Here is a 21,305-nt window from a genome sequence, read left to right on the forward strand (position 1 = left end):
TCTTATTTGTTTTATTTCGACTAGATTAAAAGCAGTTAATAATTTTTTAAACACCATTTTGAAGTCAAAATTATTAGCCCCTTTAAGCTATATTTTTTCGATAGTCAACAGAACAAACCACTGTTGTACAATGATTTGCCTAATTACCCTAACCAGCCTAGTTAACGTTATTAATCCAGTTAAGCCTTTAAAGGTCACTTTAAGCTGTATAGAAGTGTGTTGAAAAAATATCTAGTCAAATATTATTTACTGTCATCATAGCAAAGATAAAATAAATCAGTTATTAGAGAAGAGTTATTAAAACTATTATGTTTAAAAATGTGTAGAAAAAAATCTTTTCTCCAATAAACAGAAATTGAGGGAAAAATGAACAGGGGGGCTTATAATTTAGGGGGCTAATAAATCTGACTTCAACTGTATATACTGTAAGTACATCCCTCACAAATCGTTTAAATTCATATTTTTAATAGGAAGCTACACAATATTATATTTGTGCATATACATTAGATTGGTCAGTACTAAAGCCAAATCTGGAGCTTGTCTAACAAAATAACTTACGATAATGGTCAAAAAAACTCGTACACCCAAATTTACACAGCTTTTGAGTTCAGTAAGTTAATTAGTATTTTTATTCACCATGGATAATTTAAACTGACAATAAAGACTTCTTAAAGTAAAGAGTACTTGGTTACAAAATAATTCTTCTTTAAATGAAACTCTTTTTAACTAATTTTTTTTGAGCATTTTAGAATGCTTTTCGAAGGATTGTGTAACATCGAGTGACGAATGCTGACGAATTAGCTTTGTCATTAAAGGAATTACTTATATTTTATTATATTTTAAATGTGGTATAGTAGTGCTCATAACCAATAGTTTTTGCCAGTGGTTCTCAAACCTTTTTCATCAAGTACCACCTCAAAATAAAACTGTCCAAGTACCACCATAATGACAAGGTAAAAATAATTCCTATTATAAAGAATATTTATTATGGTAAGCCACTTTAAACATTATAAATAGTTTGAACATTAACACTGTACTGTGCTTTTATGTAAAAATAAAAAGGTCAACGTTAAAAATGTGCTTTTAAAAGTTAATTAAAATGGTAGGCTACTGTTCTTAACTGCTGTACTTAAATGTAAAGCATTAACAAATAGTAATCTTTCATTCATTCATTTTCTTTTCGCCTTAGTCCCTTTATTAATCCGGGGTTGCCACAGAAAATAAATCGCTAACTTAACCAGCATGTTTTTAAGCAGCGGATGCCCTTACAGCCGCAAACCATCTCTGGGAAACATCCCCACACCTATTCACACACACAATCGTACACTATGGACAATTTAGCCTACCCAATTCACCTGTACCGCATGTCTTTGGACTGTGTTGGAAAACGGAGCACCCGGAGGAAAACCACGTGAACGCAGCAAGAACATGCAAACTTCACACAGAAACGCCAACTGACCCAGCCGAGGCTCAAACCAGCAACCTTCTTGCTGTGAGGCGACAGCACTACCTCCTGCACCACTGCGACGCCCAAATACTAATCTATTCATTAAAACCTGGAATTGTTGCTTGGACCTCATATAGTCTATATGTCATCATATTCATATATAAACCATTTTTGATAAATTTTGAAATATGTTGCATGTACACAACATATTTTAACATCTTTGAAATCTAAACAATATCCTGTATTTTAAAGTAAATAATTTGGAATTACATATTTAAATTAGAAATGAAATTTGCTTACTGCGCATCATTTAGAGTGCGTCAGAAAAGTGAGTGATTATATGCATAAATACACTGCTTGACCAGTTCATACATGATTTATCCATTCATATGTGTGGAATTTTCGTGACTTAAGATCTTATCTAAGCTTCAAGCATGGCAAAGTTGCTTGAGTCTATGTTTTGTGTCCCATGACATTTAAATCACAACCAGATGAATTAGCCTAAATTTGAGGTAACAAATTAATCGAAAGGCACGCTGCTTTACAAAACAAATAACTTTATATATCAACAACATGAATTATTTTAAACAACTTCGAACACACTATTTTAACACATTTGTGATAATTATTTTACCATCGATGCAGCATGGGGAAATTTCTGAGTAAGCAGTAACTGAAATGCCAACACAACAGCACTGGTCTGCAAAAGCGCTTCTCTAGCATGTATCATGCTTCGCAAGCACCCTAGCCGCACGTCTCTTTCTCTGGCTCGCTAAAGCTGGTTGATTTTTAGCATTTGATGACGCAATGAACAAAAGTAAACATTCCAAGCACACCGATGTAATTGTACGCTTCAGGGAAAAGCCGGTGTTGATCACGTCAGTGTAATCGCTCACATCAAGGGGTTAAAAGTCGCTTACCACTAGAAGGAAGCCCGCAAACAGTTTGAGAACCACAGCTTTATGCCATAGCTGTTAACCATGATTTGCTAATTACTAGTCAGAAGAAAGTGTTACTATTCTCATTTTAGGTCGTTCTGATTTTAGAGATCATTTGTGAGAGTAATTACTAGTGTGTCTATTAATTCTATTCATTGGGTCTTTAACTATACTACAAACTTTTAAGAGTTTTATGAGTGTCATTGAATGCAGACTAGAAGTCATGTAGACTGACGGTGAGTGTGTGTGTGTGTGTGTGTGTTCAAGTATGAGATTGTGCTCACCTCAAACTCGGCATGCTTTTGGATGTCCTCTGCTCTCTGGCGGCTCAGAATGAACTCGGCCTCATTAGCTACACGCACCAGATGGTCCTTCATGGTGTGGCTCAGCAGCCTGCATATCAAAAACACATTGAAGATTATTAAGAGATAGACACATACCCAACGTTACATTATTCTGCCTAAATTATTTTCAATAATGAGAAAGCTTTTAACTGAATATACAACATAATTTCGGAAAACAAATTACACATTTATCAATTAGATGATACCTATTTTTATATTATAACAAAACTATAAATAGCTAAACTATAAACTATAAATAGCTAAACACTGCAACAAAATAAAGCATTTAAATATTCAGTATACAAACATATGCTAAAGATAACAAACATCCAATTTCAGATGAAATAAAAGGGCTGGGCGATAGGGAAAAAAAGCATGATACAATGTTTAATATCGTTTGTTATTGATAATTATTTAATAGCTTCTTTATAATCCATTTAGGAATATTAGCATTTTGTATTTAACAATTTTATTTTAATTTACCAACATTACTAAGGCAAATAGTTTTAATAGTCAAAAAAAAAAATAAAATAAAAATCAGGCCTCTTAATTAAATATTAATCAAACCAAATAATATAATAATAATAATAAATAATAATAAAATAAACATAAATGCTTAAACTTAAGTGCATAACTGAGTAAATAACATGTTACAAAGTCTGTGCAATGATAAAGTGTAAACGCTTAACAATCAATGAAAACTTTAAGGTAGATCAACATCTGAAAGGGGTCTACAAAATAAGACAGTAAACTACAATCTCGATTAACAAAACAAATTATGATAATCAAATCTGAGCTTTGACGTAAAGGAATCAGCCATCATTATTTAAATACATATCGAACATTAAAAATTGTGAAGTTGAATGACTATATTACCCCCTATGCTTCTAATCTTTTAGGTGGGGTGCTAACGGCTGAGATGCACAAGAAAAGAAACCAAAAAGTCACTCTGACAACGTTTTTTTTTTTATTTACAACCTCTTGACTGCTCCTTGTCATGACACTTACTTTTGTGTGTTGTTATTCTGACCTAAGGTGGCAAAACCCAACCAGAGTCCATTCTCATGTTGCATCTAAAAGATTGTAAAAAGCGTGATTGTGTGGATTCGGTTTCCTTGATCATTTTCAATGTGCTATGTGTTCGCGCTCCTCTGGCATCATTCATAACTAGGTAACCATCAATCATTTTTCCAAAGGATGACAACCAAACAAACAAACCATTTCTACAGTTAGGATACTAGTTTATATTTATTAAGAGAATGAAAAAGCACTGCAGCGTTTGGGTGCTCTGTGTTTGTCTGAGTCTGCCATTATTACAGAAATGTATATATTCCATATAAAGTGTGAAGCAGATTGGTTAGTTCAACTAGCATGAATCGCGATGAGCACGCGGAATTCTAAAATGTTTTCAACTATGTGCGCCTGGAAAATGCTAGTGCATCACTAAGCCGTGTGCCTTAATTGAAAATAACCCTAAGCTTATCGCCATTGCTTCCAAGGCATGTGCAACTACATTTTAATAAATCTTCAGTGCTTCAAACCGAAAATTCATAACAAACTTAATCGTTATTAGGGATGCAACGATTCACAGCGAGTCGGTTGAAAATCGATTCAATTATGTGACGATTCAAACCAGTAGAAATGTTGAATGAATCACAATATACGTTTTGAACAGAGGGGGTGCTGTGGTTATCGCATTACATGCATATAACCGGCGAGCAAGAGGCAGGGCAGCAGAGTAAAATGACAGCAGTAAAGAGCACCAAACTGTGTACAAATACTGCAAAAAGATGTTTACATACACTAAAAGAAGAACAAATATAATGAATATAAACCATCAGCAAGGTGAAAAACTACTGTCACAGATGTCTAAACGCAAAAAAACACGGTGCATTTGTATTTTAATAGCGAAAGTGTGAAGATGGGTTTCAGACTGAAAGAGAAAGTTGTTCTGTTACAGAACAAGGTATTATTTTACCCTCTCCTTTTCAAATTAGTTTATGCATATTTTATTAATTTGCTTATAATTATTGAATATTAAAAAAAAAGATTACCTCTTTTTAAGTGTATCACAATGGCACATATAATAATTAATTATAAAAGTAATATTAGATGTTCACCTTCATAATCATGTTCAACTCCTGTCTCTATTCTACTTTATAATTAGTAATTTTAAAATCCCTTTTTTATGCCAGTGGCCAGAGGGCCTAATGACCACCTCTGTACACACTGCTCTCTGATTTAGTAAAGGCTTTCCTCTCCACACCAGCCATCTCAGTCCCCAGTGAAAGAGTTTTCTCATCAGTAAGCAACATTGTAAATGTGCAAAGATCTCAGCTCATACCAGAAAACAGAGATATCTTTTTAAAAATGTAAAAATCACAGCACAGTCACTGTTTTAGTTCTTAAGAAAGTATTTTTTTTTCTGGAATTAGTTTTTTAAATAGCAATTTAGTTATGGCAGAAAATATATTTTGCAAGAAGTGCAGCATTTAAGAAAAAAATGAAAGGGCTCTTCATCTTAAATTTGTTTTAAATAATTTTGTTCAAAATCGTGACTAAATCAAAAATCGTGAGATTAGTATCGTGAATCGTATCGAATCGTGAGTCAAGTGAATCGTTACATCCCTAACCTTTTTTGACAATGGTGTTTGGTCAATAAATATCGATATAATTTTATCGGCCCAGCCCTACATCACAAACATGCTATTAATAATAGTGATAAAAATCAGACAACACTGGACTTCCACCATGTGAGTGGAAACTGATCTATCCCGTCAAAACTGAGAATATCTTACCCATTTCTCAACTTTTTCTCTGTGAAATCAATTTCACTGATTTAATAACACAGTTGTTAAGCCATGAAAGTGTCAACTGAATGCTAAACTAACTTAACCACGGCGTGTAAAAGAAGCAGAAAATCCTATATAGCACGGCATCTAAAAGCACCCCCGCTAAAACAACCAGCAATTGATTTGTAAACGATACACATCTAACAAGACACGCATGCAGAGGGTGCGGGGGTCAGTTTCACCCCAGCTCATGTTTCTACATATGTAAGAACAGCCATCCTTAGATAAACACACACAAACGCGCACACACATACACAAACGCAGCTTCTTATCACGGGGCATCTGATGATTACAGGGGCTGATGGGAGATCAGACGTATCCTGCTCTTACTGCTACTGTTTGTCAAGCCTCATTAAAGGCTGAAGCTGTTCTGTCCATCTCACTGTCTTGTTTGTGAATCAGCAGTGCTTTATCTGTCCATGTTGCCCTGGTTTGGCACAGACGGGGGAGGAACCTGATCTCCAAACAGCATATTTACACCCCGGGCAGATTTGTGAACAACACAAGCCGTGGCCTAATAAAACATTGCCTCCAGGGACAGAGAGGAGTCTCTCAGCGGGTCAGGAGGCTCAGGCCTCTGCAAAGTGGAAGAATAACAGGCGGAGGGTGGAGGGCTGAAACTGGAGCCCGGTGTGTCAGCGGTGGGCAGCGGGGGAGCGGACGTGCCAGGGACTCGCAGTGACCCTCTCCCACCCCTCTCACCCTGACTGCCATCAATAACACAGGCCGCTCTCTGTGACTGCCCTTCAGTCTGGAGCCCTTTCGCTTTCCTGTTCTTCTCTATCTGTTTTTACTTATGTCATGATGGAAGTCTAAAGGAAAATATGATGATTGTACTATGGTAATAGGTAGGTGGTTGTGCTTTTTTAAATTATATTACTCTATAGACATTTGCAAATTCATCGCAAATTACCGTCTCCTAGGGCTGCTCAGTTATGGAAAAAAATCATAATTAAGATTACGATTATGCAATAGTTTAAAATTGTCATAATTACAATACAGTTATCAAAAATTATTTTAAAAGATGGACATACCAAAACATTTTTGAATGACTGATTTAAAGGCCCAATCCTAATTCTACCCCTGATCCCTTCCCCTTTCCCTTACCCCTACCTCTCGTTTTGCGCGTTTACATGAAGGAGTAGGGGTGTTCCTTTTTTTTGTAGATGGAAGGCGTAGGGCTAAGGGGAAGGACAAGATACTGCTAGAAAGAGAGATTTTTCAGGACCACAATCGAAAAGTAAGAAAATTTCCCAGAATACACAAGCTACGCTGTACCCGGTAGTCAGGAGATGCACAAATGAGTATTTCTTGTTAATATTATGAATTATTATAACAAACAAGCATATGTTTTAATATATTCATAATGGTGGTCATGTTTTACCGAGATGCTTTAAAAAATAATAATAATAAAATAAAAAATAAAAACCGCTAAATTCCGCTATCTGTAATCCCTAATAAAAACTCCTGTATAGTAGTCCTACAACATTTTGTCACTCGATGACACTCGAACACCTTGTCTGAAATTGCTGGGAATGAGCTTTTTACAGTGTCTGGTATAAGGCTAATTTGGTATAAAGTGTTTTCTTGTGTTTACATAGATGAATATGACCACAGTGTAAATGCACAGTACAGCTACGAGCAAAAAGTTTACGTAAGGGCTGCAAAATACTGGGAAAAAATTAGATATTGTTGCTGCCACATTATTAATTATGATATACCTAACTTTAAAAAACATTATTTTATCACCATTTTTATCAAATCATTTATGTATGATCCTACATCTTACACAATACAATCTTAAGTTATGATCCTACTCAAATAAACAGGCAACAGACCTTTTTTTGTTCTAATTAAATAAATGAAAACTTTATTTATTTATTTATTTTTTATTAGACTTTAAAACACCACAAATGGCTGAAAAACTCAGTAAAGATTTTGATTCTTAACGATAACTTGGCTATTGTCATTTCCCTTTCTTGTCTCCCAGAATAACTATTTATCTTCAGCTCTAGGTTCACTTAACAGCATCAACTGGAGAGTATAGTAAATGCCCAACTGATTTGTCAGATTTGGATAAACAATCTATGCAGTGTTATTTTTGTTGTTGTTTTCTTATTTACAATAAAAAAAAGTTAAAGAAATATACATTTTTACAATAACCTGAACAAATATTGCAATAAAAAATCTAATTATCAGATATTTTAAAGGGCTTTAAGAGATGCACTGTGGCCATGTTGCACTCAATAATCTTTAGTGACCCTCCATCCTATAGTCCTTTTGTCTTCATTTCTGTCTCTGCATGTTGGTTGAAATGAAACAGCAATTAAATCAACTTGACATTGAAAGCACTGTGTTTAATTCAGAATTGTTTTAAACTAACTGTAGGCAAGCATTATAATGTCAAACTGTATTCGATGTGTTCTTTTACCAACAGGTTTACACTAATTTTTCACTGACTGATGCTGGTCTGTAAGAAGTAGAGGTCTGCGCGGGACTGTTTGTTCCTGCCCACTCCTGTGAGGTTTTCTTCCACACCTGACCTTTCCCACTGTATATTCAGACTTTGTTCACCCACAGCCAGCTCAGAACAATTTTCTACCTGACCCGACTGTTCTCGCTAAATTTAAATCTGGTTTACAAAATGTTAAAGGGTAAAACTTTGTGGTGTAATGAAATTGCGCAAAGGTTTTTTTTTCCATTTGCATATATATGACGAATGAAAAAGACTCCCATACATCAGACTGACCGTTTTGTAATGCAAGCAATCCTCTTTGAAGTACAGCGCATCTTCAGTTTGCTTTATTTTGGTAAAGCCCACTCAGAGGACCGTTTTGCAGATGATGCGCACATGCAGAAAGGAGTGGTCATATGTTCATCATGTGTAATAGTTGTGAGTACTGCCTGTACCGAAGCTCAATAAGAAAGAGGAAATCACAGATATGCTGTTCCGAAATAATGTCGAGACTCAGGAACGGGAAATTGTGAGAGCACCCGCTCCAGTTCAAATTACACCAGAATTACCGACCTATACCACATTTTAATCGGAATGCAGACTTCTAATCAGAAGTTGTTTCAACCCTGACTCTACTTTCCAAAAGAAAAGCGTAGGTTTGTAACAGAGCTGTAAAAATGACCAGCAGTGAAGGTGAAGGAGCCTCAGTGCATCACTGCATTCATTAGCATTTCTGAAGCGCTCATCAGCACAGCAGCATTCATTAACATGAATTTCCATTGCTAACACTGAAATGAGAGCCATCTGAAAGATCTAAGGGCTTAAAATTGAAGACAGACCCTTCTATCCCAAAGGGAGTCTGAGTAAAAGAGTCCAACAGATGAGACATAAACCCATCTGAAAATGGCAAGATACGGGAAAGATTTCCCAAGAGGTGGGCAAGAAACTAAGGCTCTGCTGCCCTCTCAGAAACACATGGGAAGCCAAGTTATTGACAGACGCCTTGAACTCCAGGTCACCCTGTTGATCCCCTTTCCACATTACATTGATTTCCTCACAAACAGGATCTGTTCGTACACACGCGACGTGTTGTCGCAGGCTGGGAGATAATGAAGAGGCTGCTAACAAACGCTCTGAGGACGGGATTAGATAATTACCTGCCCTCGTTCACCAACTCAATGAAGGCCAAACCTGCGTTCTTCTGGATGGAGTTCTGCCACTCCTGTCAAGAGAAATAAAAGACACTTTACACTCAGTTCACAGTTTTATACGAACAAACAACATTATCATTTCAATAACATTTTTGAATTTACCCAAACATTAGGTTTAGCATCATGTTATCAGGGCTGATTTTGTTTGTTTATCGTCTCACTTATTACTATAAAAAACATGAAACGGCAATTAAATGATCTGACAAGACAGAGAGTGGATTTTGATAAGAGAGACGGAGAATTAGTACAAGGTAAAAAAATAAAATAAATAAATGAATAAACAAAAAGGTTGTCAGTGAAAATATTTAAATATAGAGTTAAGTAGTAAGCTTTGTATATCCGGGATTCTCAACCGGTTGGCCACAGCGATCCTGCAAGTGGGCTGCGAGATCAAAAATAACTCTTAATATTATATTATCATTTTTGGATTGCCTTATAATACACTATATTAAAATGATCGAAGTAATGCACTTTCTTCTGTTCTCTGGTTGATTATCTCAAACTCGGTGCAAAAACAGCCTCATGATCGCGTCTGCAACTAGAACACACAAGTCTGTTCATTTAAAAAAAAAATGTGTGAAGTGAAAGTAAAAGTCTCTGTGTATTTTTGTGTGAACTATTTAATATATCTGCATAGTTGTCCAAATTAAATGTAAAATATATATTTGTTATTATAATATAATATAATATAATATAATATAATATAATATAATATAATATAATATAATATAATATAATATAATATAATATAATATAATATAATATATTAAAATAAAGGTGTAAATGAGCATTTCATACAAACATTTTAGAGAAAATGTCAGACAGGTGGGCCTTCAAAATTTGATTGGAGAAAGAAGTGGGCCCCGCAGTAAAAAAGGTTGAGAACCCCGGCTGTAGATTGACATGAAAGACCATCTTTTAGAATTCGAAATTTGCTTAATTTAATTTTAATACATTCCACATTTCAGACTGTAATGTTTTAGACTAAAATAAAACTTGAGCATCTATCCACAAAGATTGAACAAACAAATACCAAAATTCCATGCCAAAAATCATACAATCTAGTCTAAACAAGCAGTAATTCAATGTATACTTTAAAATTGTTGATTTTTAAGATTTTTTTTGCTAAAAGGTTAAAAACAAATAACGATACATTGTTGTACAAACATGTTTAAAAAGGGTTGTGAAATTGTTTACTCCAAGACCGATACCAATCCCGATAAAAAAATAAAAAAAAAAACATCCAAAGAAAATATGTGACCAATACAATTTACAAACCCTTGTCATTAGGGTCATCACCATATGGTGTGATACACAACAAAGTTCTTTTTTATTCTTTGAATAGAATTAAAAAGTTGGAATAACTTTGCTGCAACACACTTATAACAAATATCCAAACACTCATGCTGCTGAGAGAGAGGTTTAGATGAATACGCTAAGCATCTGATTATAATGTAGTAACATAGATTCATTTGCACAATATGGCCCTTCACTGGAAGCAACATGAGCTAAATAAAAGTGTTACGACTATTTGATTACAAAGCATATTCGAGACTGCAGACTAGATACTGTTGAAGGCAAAATTATTAGCCTTTTTCAAATATTTTCCAAGTTATGTCTAACAAGACATTTTTATAGTACTTCATATAATATTTAGTTTATTCTGTAGAAAGTCTTATTTCTTTTAGTTTGTCTGGAATAAAAAACCTTTTAAACTATTTTTAAATCATTTTTAAGGTCAATACTATTCAAGTCTTATATCTGGCTATGTAGGACTTTCTTTGCATGACATTACAGTACAGATTAGCTCTTTCTGACACACTGTCGAAACAGAAGCAAGTCTCTATCATTATCAAACTCCTTTGAGAGGAAGGGATCTCAGGGAGGCAAGACGGAAGCAAGTAAAATGGCCCTCTAACATGTTTATATGGTATCCTCAATGTCCAAGATTGCATTTAAGCAAGCACACCCCTCACAAACTTTAACAGGTCTCTCCCGGTTGTTGTAAAAGGTGTTAGTCTAAACAACTCCAGAAACCACAGCTTTTAGGGACGTTTAATAGCCTAGGAGCGAGAGCGAATCATTGACGTTTTTCACAGCTGCGCCAACCTTTCAACACTTCCCTGTGATCGTCTCAAGAATAATAATAACAACCAGGTCATGAGTATGTACAAAGTCGCTGGTGTATTCTCAAGGGCTCTTTTCACAGAGAGACTGCATCACGGAGGCTGAAGCGTAACGCTCCAACCCTAATGTCTCATTTGTTTCGGCCAACAGAGAGTGCTTCCAGGTTGAGGTGCAACACAAGCAATTTCATAATGATGATGATTTACATTTAATCCCCTGCCTGTTCTTAGGGTCGTAAATGAACAGGGCGAATAGATGTGCTTATTAAGAAGGAAATATTTCACCATCCTCTGGGAAATGAAGCAAAGTTAGACTAAAACCAAAGTAAACAAGCATTTAAATTCACAACAAAAAAGGTTCATTGTGTTTATGAGAATTTGTTCATTATCACTATTAAAACGAATTCAAATAACAAACTTTTTAAAATACATAAAAAATAGGACTAAAACGAAGATCATTTTGAGTTCAATTGGGTACAAATTTTTCCTATAACTGCTATGCTGATTAAGTAATAGGTACAGTAGGTGTGGCCAGGGTGCGAATTACAGGGTGGTTTGGGGAAGATTGAGCCCTCTAATTAACGACTGATCCCCCCTGAAGGACACCAAAATAAGATGTATGGGGGGTCAGCCTGTTAATAGAAAGAAATAGCTTCCTATGATCTCTGATTTATATATTAAATATTAATAATTAAACATGTATAATATAAATAAATATACATTTGACACCCGCCCCCACACCCCCCAATAATGGTTCATACCATTGGGACTGTATAATGGTGCCAATCAATGCTAGGAGAAATATGATTTAACAGTCTGAAACTGGCTGTTCTAGAGCACCGACAGACATCTTAAGTATTTACAAAACATCCTTATTGTAAAATAGGTGTTTTTATCTGCATGTAGCCTAAAAAACACCATAATCAAACTATTACCATCATGTAGGACTTGTAGGACAGACAATTACATTGTAAAATGCTGAGGTTTTTTACTCCCATTCAGTGTGCGGTATGAAAGTCCATTAACACAACACTCTTCAAGCAGTTCATACCTGCATCCAATATCTTGTTTGTCACGGGGACATGCATGAAATGTTCCTGAAGGAACGTGAAAGTGCCAAACTGCAGTTAAAGTCGACAAATTAAAAATAAAACACCTGAAATTACATGAAACTCCGAAGGAATCGTGGAAATGCAATGACGCTAATCTAATTATGGGCAATATCATATAAAACGGGATCATGAAAGGAACATTCAAAAAGCAACTCATATAAACACCTTAATCATGTTATTGTCCTAATTATAGACATTTAACTGACTATAAGAAAGACTAACCCTAACCTAACAGTCTACTTAAAATCTAATAGGAATTAGTTGGCATGTAAATGCAATGCAACTTAATTTCAACAAACGGACCATCAAAATAAAGTGTGACCTCAAAAACTTCCACTTTGCACAGTTTTATGCATTTTCAGCCCCAAGAAAGTTTCAAACAAACTTGGGATAGGAGAGAGAGCACTTTACAACTCAAAAAATATACTAGTGCTGTCAAAATTAGTGTTAACACATGCGATTAATTTTCAATATTTAACGGGTTAAAAAATTAACACAATTAACGCAGTTGCAGCTTTTTTTTCCTGATGTGGTCAACGTGTGTTCAACGTGCAAAGAAACATGGATAAGACCAAGGAAGCACGTTTTGAAAGCAAGTTTTAGTATAAAACAATTAATGTTGCATCACCAGACTCTCCAGCGTTTCCTCCAGAGTTTCAAGCAATTTCGGGTGTTTCATTTTCAACTTTCGACTTCTGTTTTAATGGAATTTGATACCGCATGGCGAACGGAAAGAAAGACCTCAGCATTTCGTGACTCGGTGGTCCTTTATGGTAATCAAAAATCACTGTTTACATGGTAGACTCTTAATAAGAGTATTATCTTAATCATATTAAAATCGGAGTATTGGTGTCCATGTAAATGTACTCAGAAAGTGCCAGATGAAGTCGCGAGCTGTCAAAGACAGCCTATTCATCTGCCTTTCAGCATGAGCACTCTAATGTTTCATTAACTTTGACCTGTTTAACTTTTGTAAAGCTCCTTCTTCGTGTTGTTGTTTCAGCGTCCTTGTGTAATATAGCCATACTTTAGAACGCTTAGTTTAAGCAAATTGGATGAACGCGATCATGAGTGTTGAATCTGAAGGTGAAGAAGATTTTATTCTCTCAGTGTGAAGTATTTTCTAAGTGTAAAGTAGTTAATTTTCGTTTCTCTAAATGTATGGAGTGTTTGCAGCAAACATGCCAGCTTTTGTTAAAAATATTGTTATATTTCTGTGTAAAATGAGTTTGCCTGCACAGGAGCAACACTAGGAGAAGGCTATGCTGAAGAATGATTGTGTAGAATAACTGAATATGTAAAGCACTGATTATATATGTTAAATACTTGTATGAAGCTATATGTGTCAGAAGTTAGAATGAGTAACATATTATCAAGTGATTATGCTATCATGACAATGTATGTAAACATTTAGTCCTTTTGCACAAGTTGCATCTATGGAGAGAGAGAACTTTGGTTTCAAAACAGTTGCTGACATGACATAGACCTGTGACATCTCGCTGACCATAGCAAGCTGGCAGAGAGCCAAGATTAGCAGGACCACTTAGAGTAGAAACCTATTCAAAAATGGTCAAGAGTTAAAATGAGACAGCTAGGGGTGTGGAAAATAACCTGTATACAGATTGTGGAAAACACAGAGACTTTAGAAGGTTCAGGAGAGAACCAAAGATAGGAGTTGTCCAGGAGAAACTTCAGAATGCTCTGGGGTCTGCTCTGCTCTTTCTCTGCTTTATTATGGGGAATAAAGTCTATTTTTTATATTCAAAACCTCCTGTCTGATAATTTCTAATTGATGAGAAGTCGAATTACGACAAAGGGAGTCGCTCCGGCTGCCCTGTCCTGCACGTGTTCCACAGGACAGGGGTCCAACGATGTCCCCCGATAATGTCAACAGACTGGACTGTTTTAGCAACTGGCTGAATGTAAAGGAGGACTAAGCAAAGTTGTTTCTACTTCATAATTAATGTTCTCAACTTACAGCAATACAACTTTTCAATGAGTACAATTGTTTGTATTCAATACGTTATTGCTCTTATAATTTTCCATTTTCTATATCTGCAATTGTATTTTGGCTTTTTTTTTTTTTTTGCAGTCCACTTAGAATCCGACTTGGAAATTAATTGTTTCTTTATTGGCATTGATTGTTTTGAAATTCAAATGGCATTAACATGCCTGTGTTTCAATTTCTGTAATAAATATGGCTGTCAAGCCAGGATGTTGATGGTTTATTGTTGGTATGTTGGTTACATAAAAAAATCTGTGTTACAAGTTAAACAAAAATTCTAATAAACAAATATATTTTGAATTTAAATAGTTTTTGTCTTGCGATTACATTAATTTTACATTTGGATAGCAAAATTTACAAGTTTTTAGTCTTTTAAATGTGACTAATCACGATTGATTAAAAAAAAGTGTGATTTAGTTATTTTTTTTATCAATTGACAGCACTAATATATATATATATTTTTAGATTATTAAAAAAAAATCTATAGTTATGTATATATATATATATATATATATATATATATATATATATATATATATATATATATATATATATATATATATATATATATATATTCAGATTATTGGAAAACAATCTATAGTTAAAATCTATAGTACACACTGAAACAGTAACGCATGTGGCAGGACATCACTTAATTGCAGAGACGCCTTTGAGAAAATGCCAGCAAAGAAAAACACGGAAGCAGCTTGAAGCGGAAGTGTGAGTATGTCTGCGCTCTGGATGTGTTATAAAGTTGATGACAACAACATTGCCATAGCAAACTGACATAAGTAAACTTGGGATTGCCAGCCATTTTTTTTTTTTAGTTTGGGTGCTATTTGTTTTTATATTAGATTTTATATTTTCTCTTGCCAAAGTCCAAAGGTAAGTAATTTATGTTATTTATTACTTGATTGTTCAAGCTACCTCACAGCAGTCCTCTGTATGCTAACAGCATTGTTGAATGTTAAAATAAGGTAAATTTAATTAAAATTAAGGATCATCCTGTTTCTTCTCTCTATTCTATTTTTATGTATTATAGAGGTGTAGGATCGGGTTTAGGTATCAGTTGACTCAAAATCTAATGACTCAGACTCGGACTTGAGGGCATAACAAACCTGATCAGGATATCCCTACTCAAAACTTTTACAAAAACTGGATATAAAACATAAAATTGCTTCATTTTTAAAATTCACATTTCACTTGTGTTTTCTTTAAAGCATTCAACAGCTAAAATTTAGCAGACGTCACTGTTGAGAGACACATATTCCAGGTTGTTGTTTTGTTAGGAGAAAATGCTTCTGCAGGGATCATCAAATAAAAGCAGATACATTTGTACTAAAAAGATAAATGAATGTTCGATGGGTGAGGCAAAGGCATTATTCTTTAATTAAAGAAAGCAATGACCCCAATCAAAAAGCCTTAACGATCAGTGCCGAGCGTTGGGAACAAGGTTGACGGTTATTGGATTTCAACCAGTCATTCTGATAGGAGCCTGATACGGTTTTATGGTATCCAATGCTGTTTTCATTCTGAACTGATGAGAGGATACAGGCAGCCATTTGTGACCTTTCAACTCTGACCCTGACCTAAGAACGGTGCTTCTACAGCCCAGTCACCTTTTACCCCGGTCCCGTCGTTACCGCGACCATACACGCCGATCTATTCAGGTCACCAAGGCCAGAATTGACTTTTATCAGCTACGCAAGCAGCGCCTGAGAAACTTTGTATCGTAAAGATAAACAAGTAATGATGACCACTGTGAAATAAACCTAACACTCTTCATCAAGCACATTTATAATTGAGCCATTTCCATCAAGTCACAGTAAAACCACAAAGACCAGCACACAGGGAACACTTCCTCAAGGTCAAATCTATCAAAGCACACTTGCGTAAACTGTCAGTTTCACTTTTATTGAAGGTCGGCTACATAAACAAGCTATCCTGAAGCTGAGAGCTCAATAACTCAAACGCTGATTCTGAACGTGCAACTAAGAAAAGTCTAAGATGCTGCAAAAAATGTTTTGCTCTTAAATAACTTTAACTTGTTTATGGCTAAACATATCTATTACATTATTATTTTTTAGCAATCATTATAGATTATATTATGAATATATGAATGAAATATAAAAATTTCTTTCTTTTTCATAAATAAATTAGACTATTCTTTTTATTATTATTATTATTATTATTATTATTATTATTATTATTAACAAACCCCTATTACCAAAATTTTGAACATCAACGTTATTAAAAAGATAAATAACATGAACAATCTAAATATGTTAGTCAACATGGACAATCACTAGATATAACATCAAAAAATAGGAGAGAAAGTGAAAGACTATCAAAAATTATCAACACAAATATGAGTTCCTTTACCCAGAATTCAAGTTAGACAATAGAACACAACTTCAATGTTATAGTGCATCCGGAAAGTATTCATAGTACTTCACTTTTTCCACATTTTTATGTTACAGCCTTATTCCAAAATGGATTATATTCATTTATTTCTTCAAAATTCTACACACAAAATATAATATGACAATGTTATTATGACAATGACAATGTGAATGTTTTTTTGTTTTTTTTTAATTGTTGCAAAATTATTAAAAATAAAAAAACAAAAACTGAAAAATCACAAGCACATAAGTATTCACAGCCTGTGCTCAATACTTTGTTGATGCACCTTTGGCAGCAATTACAGCCTCAAGTCTTTTTGTATATTTACATTTACATTTAGCAGATGCTTTTATCCAAAGCGACTTACAGATGAGGACAAGGAAGCAATTTACACAACTATAAGAGCAACAATGAATAAGTGCTATAGACAAGTTTCAGGTCTGTAAAGTCTAAGAAGGAAAGCACTAATATATATATATATATATATATATATATATATATATATATATATATATATATATATATATATATATATATATATATATTATTATTGTTTTTATTTATTTATTTTTTGTGTACAGTTAGTGGTATATACAGAGACGCAATTGCAGATTAGGAAGTGAAGTGGAGACTAAATAGTTGAGTTTTTAGTCGTTTCTTGAAGACATCGAGTGACTCTGCCGTTCTGATGCAGTTAGGGAGTTCATTCCACCAACTGGGAATATTGAACGAGAGCGTTCGGGAAAGTGATTTCTTCCCTTTTTGGGATGGAACCACGAGGTGACGTTCATTCACAGAACGCAAGTTTCTGGAGGGCACATAGATCTGCAAAAGTGAGAGCAGATAAGAGGGAGCAAAGCCAGAAGTTGGTTTGTAGGCAAACATCAGAGCTTTGAATTTGATGCGAGCAGCAACTGGCAGCCAGTGCAAACGGATGAGCAGCGGAGTGACATGTGCTCTTTTAGGTTCATTAAAGACCACTCGTGCTGCTGCGTTCTGGAGCAGCTGAAGAGACTTGACAGAGTTAGCTGAAAGCCCCACTAGTAGAGAGTTGCAGTAATCCAGTCTGGAGAGAACAAGAGCTTGAACAAGGAGTTGAGGTGCATGTTCAGATAAGAAGGGTCGGATCTTTCTGATGTTATAGAGTGCGAATCTGCATGATCGAGCAGTTCTAGAAATGTGGTCAGAGAAGTTTATATGATGCCACAAGCTTGGCACGCCTGTCTTTGGGAATTTTTTCCTATTCCACTTTGCAGTACCTTTCAAGGTCTATCAGGTTGGATGGGAAGTGACGGTGTACAGCCATTTTCAGACCTCTCCAGATATGTTCAATAGGATGTAGGTCTGAGCTCTGTCTGGGCCACTCAAAGACATTCACCGAGTTGTTGTTAAGCTACTCCATTAATACTTTGGTTGTGTGCTTTGGGTCATTGTCCTGCTGAAAGATGAACTATTATTCCAGTCTGAGGTCAAAAAGAACACTCTGAAGCAGGTTTTCATTCCGGATGTCCTTGTACTTTGCTACATTCATCTTTCCATCTGACTAGTCTTTCAGTTCCTGCTGCTGAAAAACATGCCCACAGCATGATGCTTCCACCACAACGCTTCACTGTAGGAATGGTATTAGCCTGGTGACAAGCAGTGCGTGGTTTTCTCCAAATGTAACGCCTGGCATTCACTCCAAGACCAGACCAGAACATTTTCTTTCTAATGGTCTGAGAGTCCTTCAGATGCCTTTTGGCAAACTCCAGGAAGGAAGTGGCTTCCGTCTGGCCACTCTACCACGCAGACCTGATTGGTGGATTACAGAGTGCAGATGCTCTTGATTCTGGAGGTAATTAATACTATAATAACACTAATACTGAGATGGTTAGGTGTTTTAAAATGACTAAAACAACATTTCAGGTGCTTTGCAATGTGCTCAGCTTGCTGGTTTGTCCATTCACACACATTTTTATCATCACATGACCTTTTTTTTTAGTTCTTTAATGCGCATACTGGAATTTGTTCGGTAAAAGTGGTTTCCAACGTAGTATATGCGAATCTTTTCTTATCGAATAAAAAGTTTATCCGAGTCAGTTATGAGAATAGATTTTTTAGTATTTATTATTTTATTATTTATTATTTTATTATAAATTATTAAATATACTGTGAATACTGTTTTTTTTTTTTTTTGCATACTAACATGTTATTTATTTTATAAAGTTTTGTTTAATGTAAACATAAAAGACTTTGGCAATAAAAATCTTACGAGAGAACTCTCTATTTTACAAATCACTTTGCTGCTTCTATTTCAGAATGGTGAGATACTCTAACAAAGAACTTGATGCCATTTAAATCGTCATAGTGTGTTAAGTCACAGTCTGAATACACTGTAAACAAAATCTGTGTAATCTAGTAATGAAAAAGCAACAGAATGCATAACATTTCCCCCCATTTTAAAGGAATGCTTTGATGTCATTTTTAAATTTAAAATAAAAAAAGACTTTCCTTACAGAAGTCATCTAATGAGCCATTCTTTTGTTTAGTTCAGCTATGATAATTACTGTGGCGCTGCATTCCTAATCACTGTTGATTAAGAGAACGCAATTACCCTCAAACTAAAACACAACTGAAACAACGCAGGCCTACAAAGAAACGTTTTTGCCTCATCCACAATGGCAAGACGAGGAAATGTGCGCAGCGCTTGGCTTCGTTCATTGAAAATAAACAAGTCGCTCTCCAGTTTCCAAGCCATCAGTTATAATCACAAGTATTTGTTTGTTTTCTGCAGACTGGGGGATTGAAGCTCAGATGAAACCAAAAAAATTATCCGTCACATGGAAGAGCACTGTTTCAGATCATAACGAGCAGGAGAAGTTTACGTTACGGCTTGTCCGCAGAGCACAAGGCGATTTATGGCGGAAAAGTGGCTACTGTAGAGCTTTGATCGACGGAAGGAGATTCTAGATTTACTTACAGGAAATACCATTGACAGCATTTCCACCTGAACAAAAACACACACTTGACTTTTCATGCCAAAAAATAAAAATAAATAATCCAATCTGTTCATTGTATTTTTCTTGCAAATGTGGAAAACTGTCAAATTTACAACCATAAAATGTAACCTAGTCAACTGATTCTAAAGATTTTTTTTAAATGATAACTTAATTATTGTTTTAATTATTTATTTTACACCATCTATAACATTATTTAAATTTCACAGGATACACATTTTATTTAAAAAATGAGCTAAATATGTCTTGCAATAATTAAAAAGATTTTTAAATAAATCAAGCACATGTTAAACTGATTTATTTACAGATTCCATTCACAATGTGTTCCGATTGTATCTACAAAATGCTTTCCTAGACTCCTATGCTCCCTACCATTTATTCATAATGTAAAAGAATTCAACATCTGACTAGTGTTTTTACAGTAACAAATACTTTTTTAGTGTGGAAGGATGTTAAGAATTATTTATCCATCCCAAATAAGTTCTAAGTCACCTATTATGCTTAATCCTGATTTTCCCACCACAATACTGAATATTGGCCTTTTGACTAGGAAACCAAGAGGTGTGTCGAAATTGGGACATTCATTCAATTATGGCCAAATAAAATCATTTTAGGGGTTAAGACAGGAATTTAGTCTTCCAGGTAAAAATTTGTATGAATTCCTGCAAATTTGACGCTTCTTAGAATTAGTTAAAAGAAGGTAATATATATATTTTAAAAAAAGATCTCTGAATTATATACATTGTTGTCTAATACAACCTTTAATTCTTTAAAGGTAATATGGGAAAAGGATTTGGGATCTATTTTAAGTAATGAGGTCTGCCTGCTCAAATATCTATCCCAAAAGTACTTCAGTTTCTGTTTATGAACAAAATTATAAATGCATTTATAATTTATCTAACCCCAGTTGGCCTCCATAGAATACTTCCCAATTGTTCCGAGCAATGTTTTAAATGCAAGTTAGACATTGGCACAGTGATGCATGTATTTTGGGATTGCGACAAAATCAAAATGTACTAGAAAGAAATTGACAAAATTATAATAAAATAAATAAATCAATTGGACAGACTTTTGCTTTGTCCCCAAAGATAAATCTTCTGAATTGTTCATTAGAACTGTGTCTCGATCATGATAAAGAATGTGAATTTTTGTATATACCTGGCCATAAAAATTTATATTATTATTACTATGGTCAACTGCTCAGATACCTTCAGTCTACGTGGCTGAGTCAGCCAACCAGACTTCTACTACTGGAAAAATCAACCTATAATTTACATCAAAGATCATGTTCTGGCGTATTTGGTCCTCCTTCTGAACTTTATTGACTGTACTCAGTGACTATGTTTATCTAAATTTGTTTTATAATCTTCTTTTATTTTTGTCTTTGCTTTAAAGTATTTGTATGCATTTGTTAGA

At 34.7% G+C, this 21,305-nt stretch overlaps 1 protein-coding gene and 1 long non-coding RNA gene across 9 annotated transcripts in view; one reads left to right on the plus strand and one right to left on the minus strand.

The window, feature by feature from the left end:
- The window catches only part of lrba (LPS-responsive vesicle trafficking, beach and anchor containing), a 431,164-nt gene that overhangs the window by 232,309 nt on the left and 177,550 nt on the right, over positions 1-21,305 (minus strand). For all 8 annotated transcript variants that reach the window (XM_073951393.1, XM_073951386.1, XM_068221229.2 and 5 more), the window contains exons 34-35: positions 9,194-9,258; positions 2,670-2,778 (exon numbers count right to left, since the gene is read on the minus strand). In XM_073951393.1, the coding sequence (XP_073807494.1) occupies positions 2,670-2,778; positions 9,194-9,258 (174 nt within the window). The remainder of the gene's footprint in view (positions 1-2,669; positions 2,779-9,193; positions 9,259-21,305) is intronic.
- Positions 5,866-9,290, plus strand: LOC141385602 (uncharacterized). Its single transcript, XR_012406343.1, has 2 exons — positions 5,866-6,429; positions 8,019-9,290. It is a non-coding gene; the product is annotated as an uncharacterized lncRNA (long non-coding RNA).

Source organism: Danio rerio, chromosome 1, assembly GCF_049306965.1.
Source record: "Danio rerio strain Tuebingen ecotype United States chromosome 1, GRCz12tu, whole genome shotgun sequence".
NCBI lineage: Eukaryota > Metazoa > Chordata > Actinopteri > Cypriniformes > Danionidae > Danio > Danio rerio.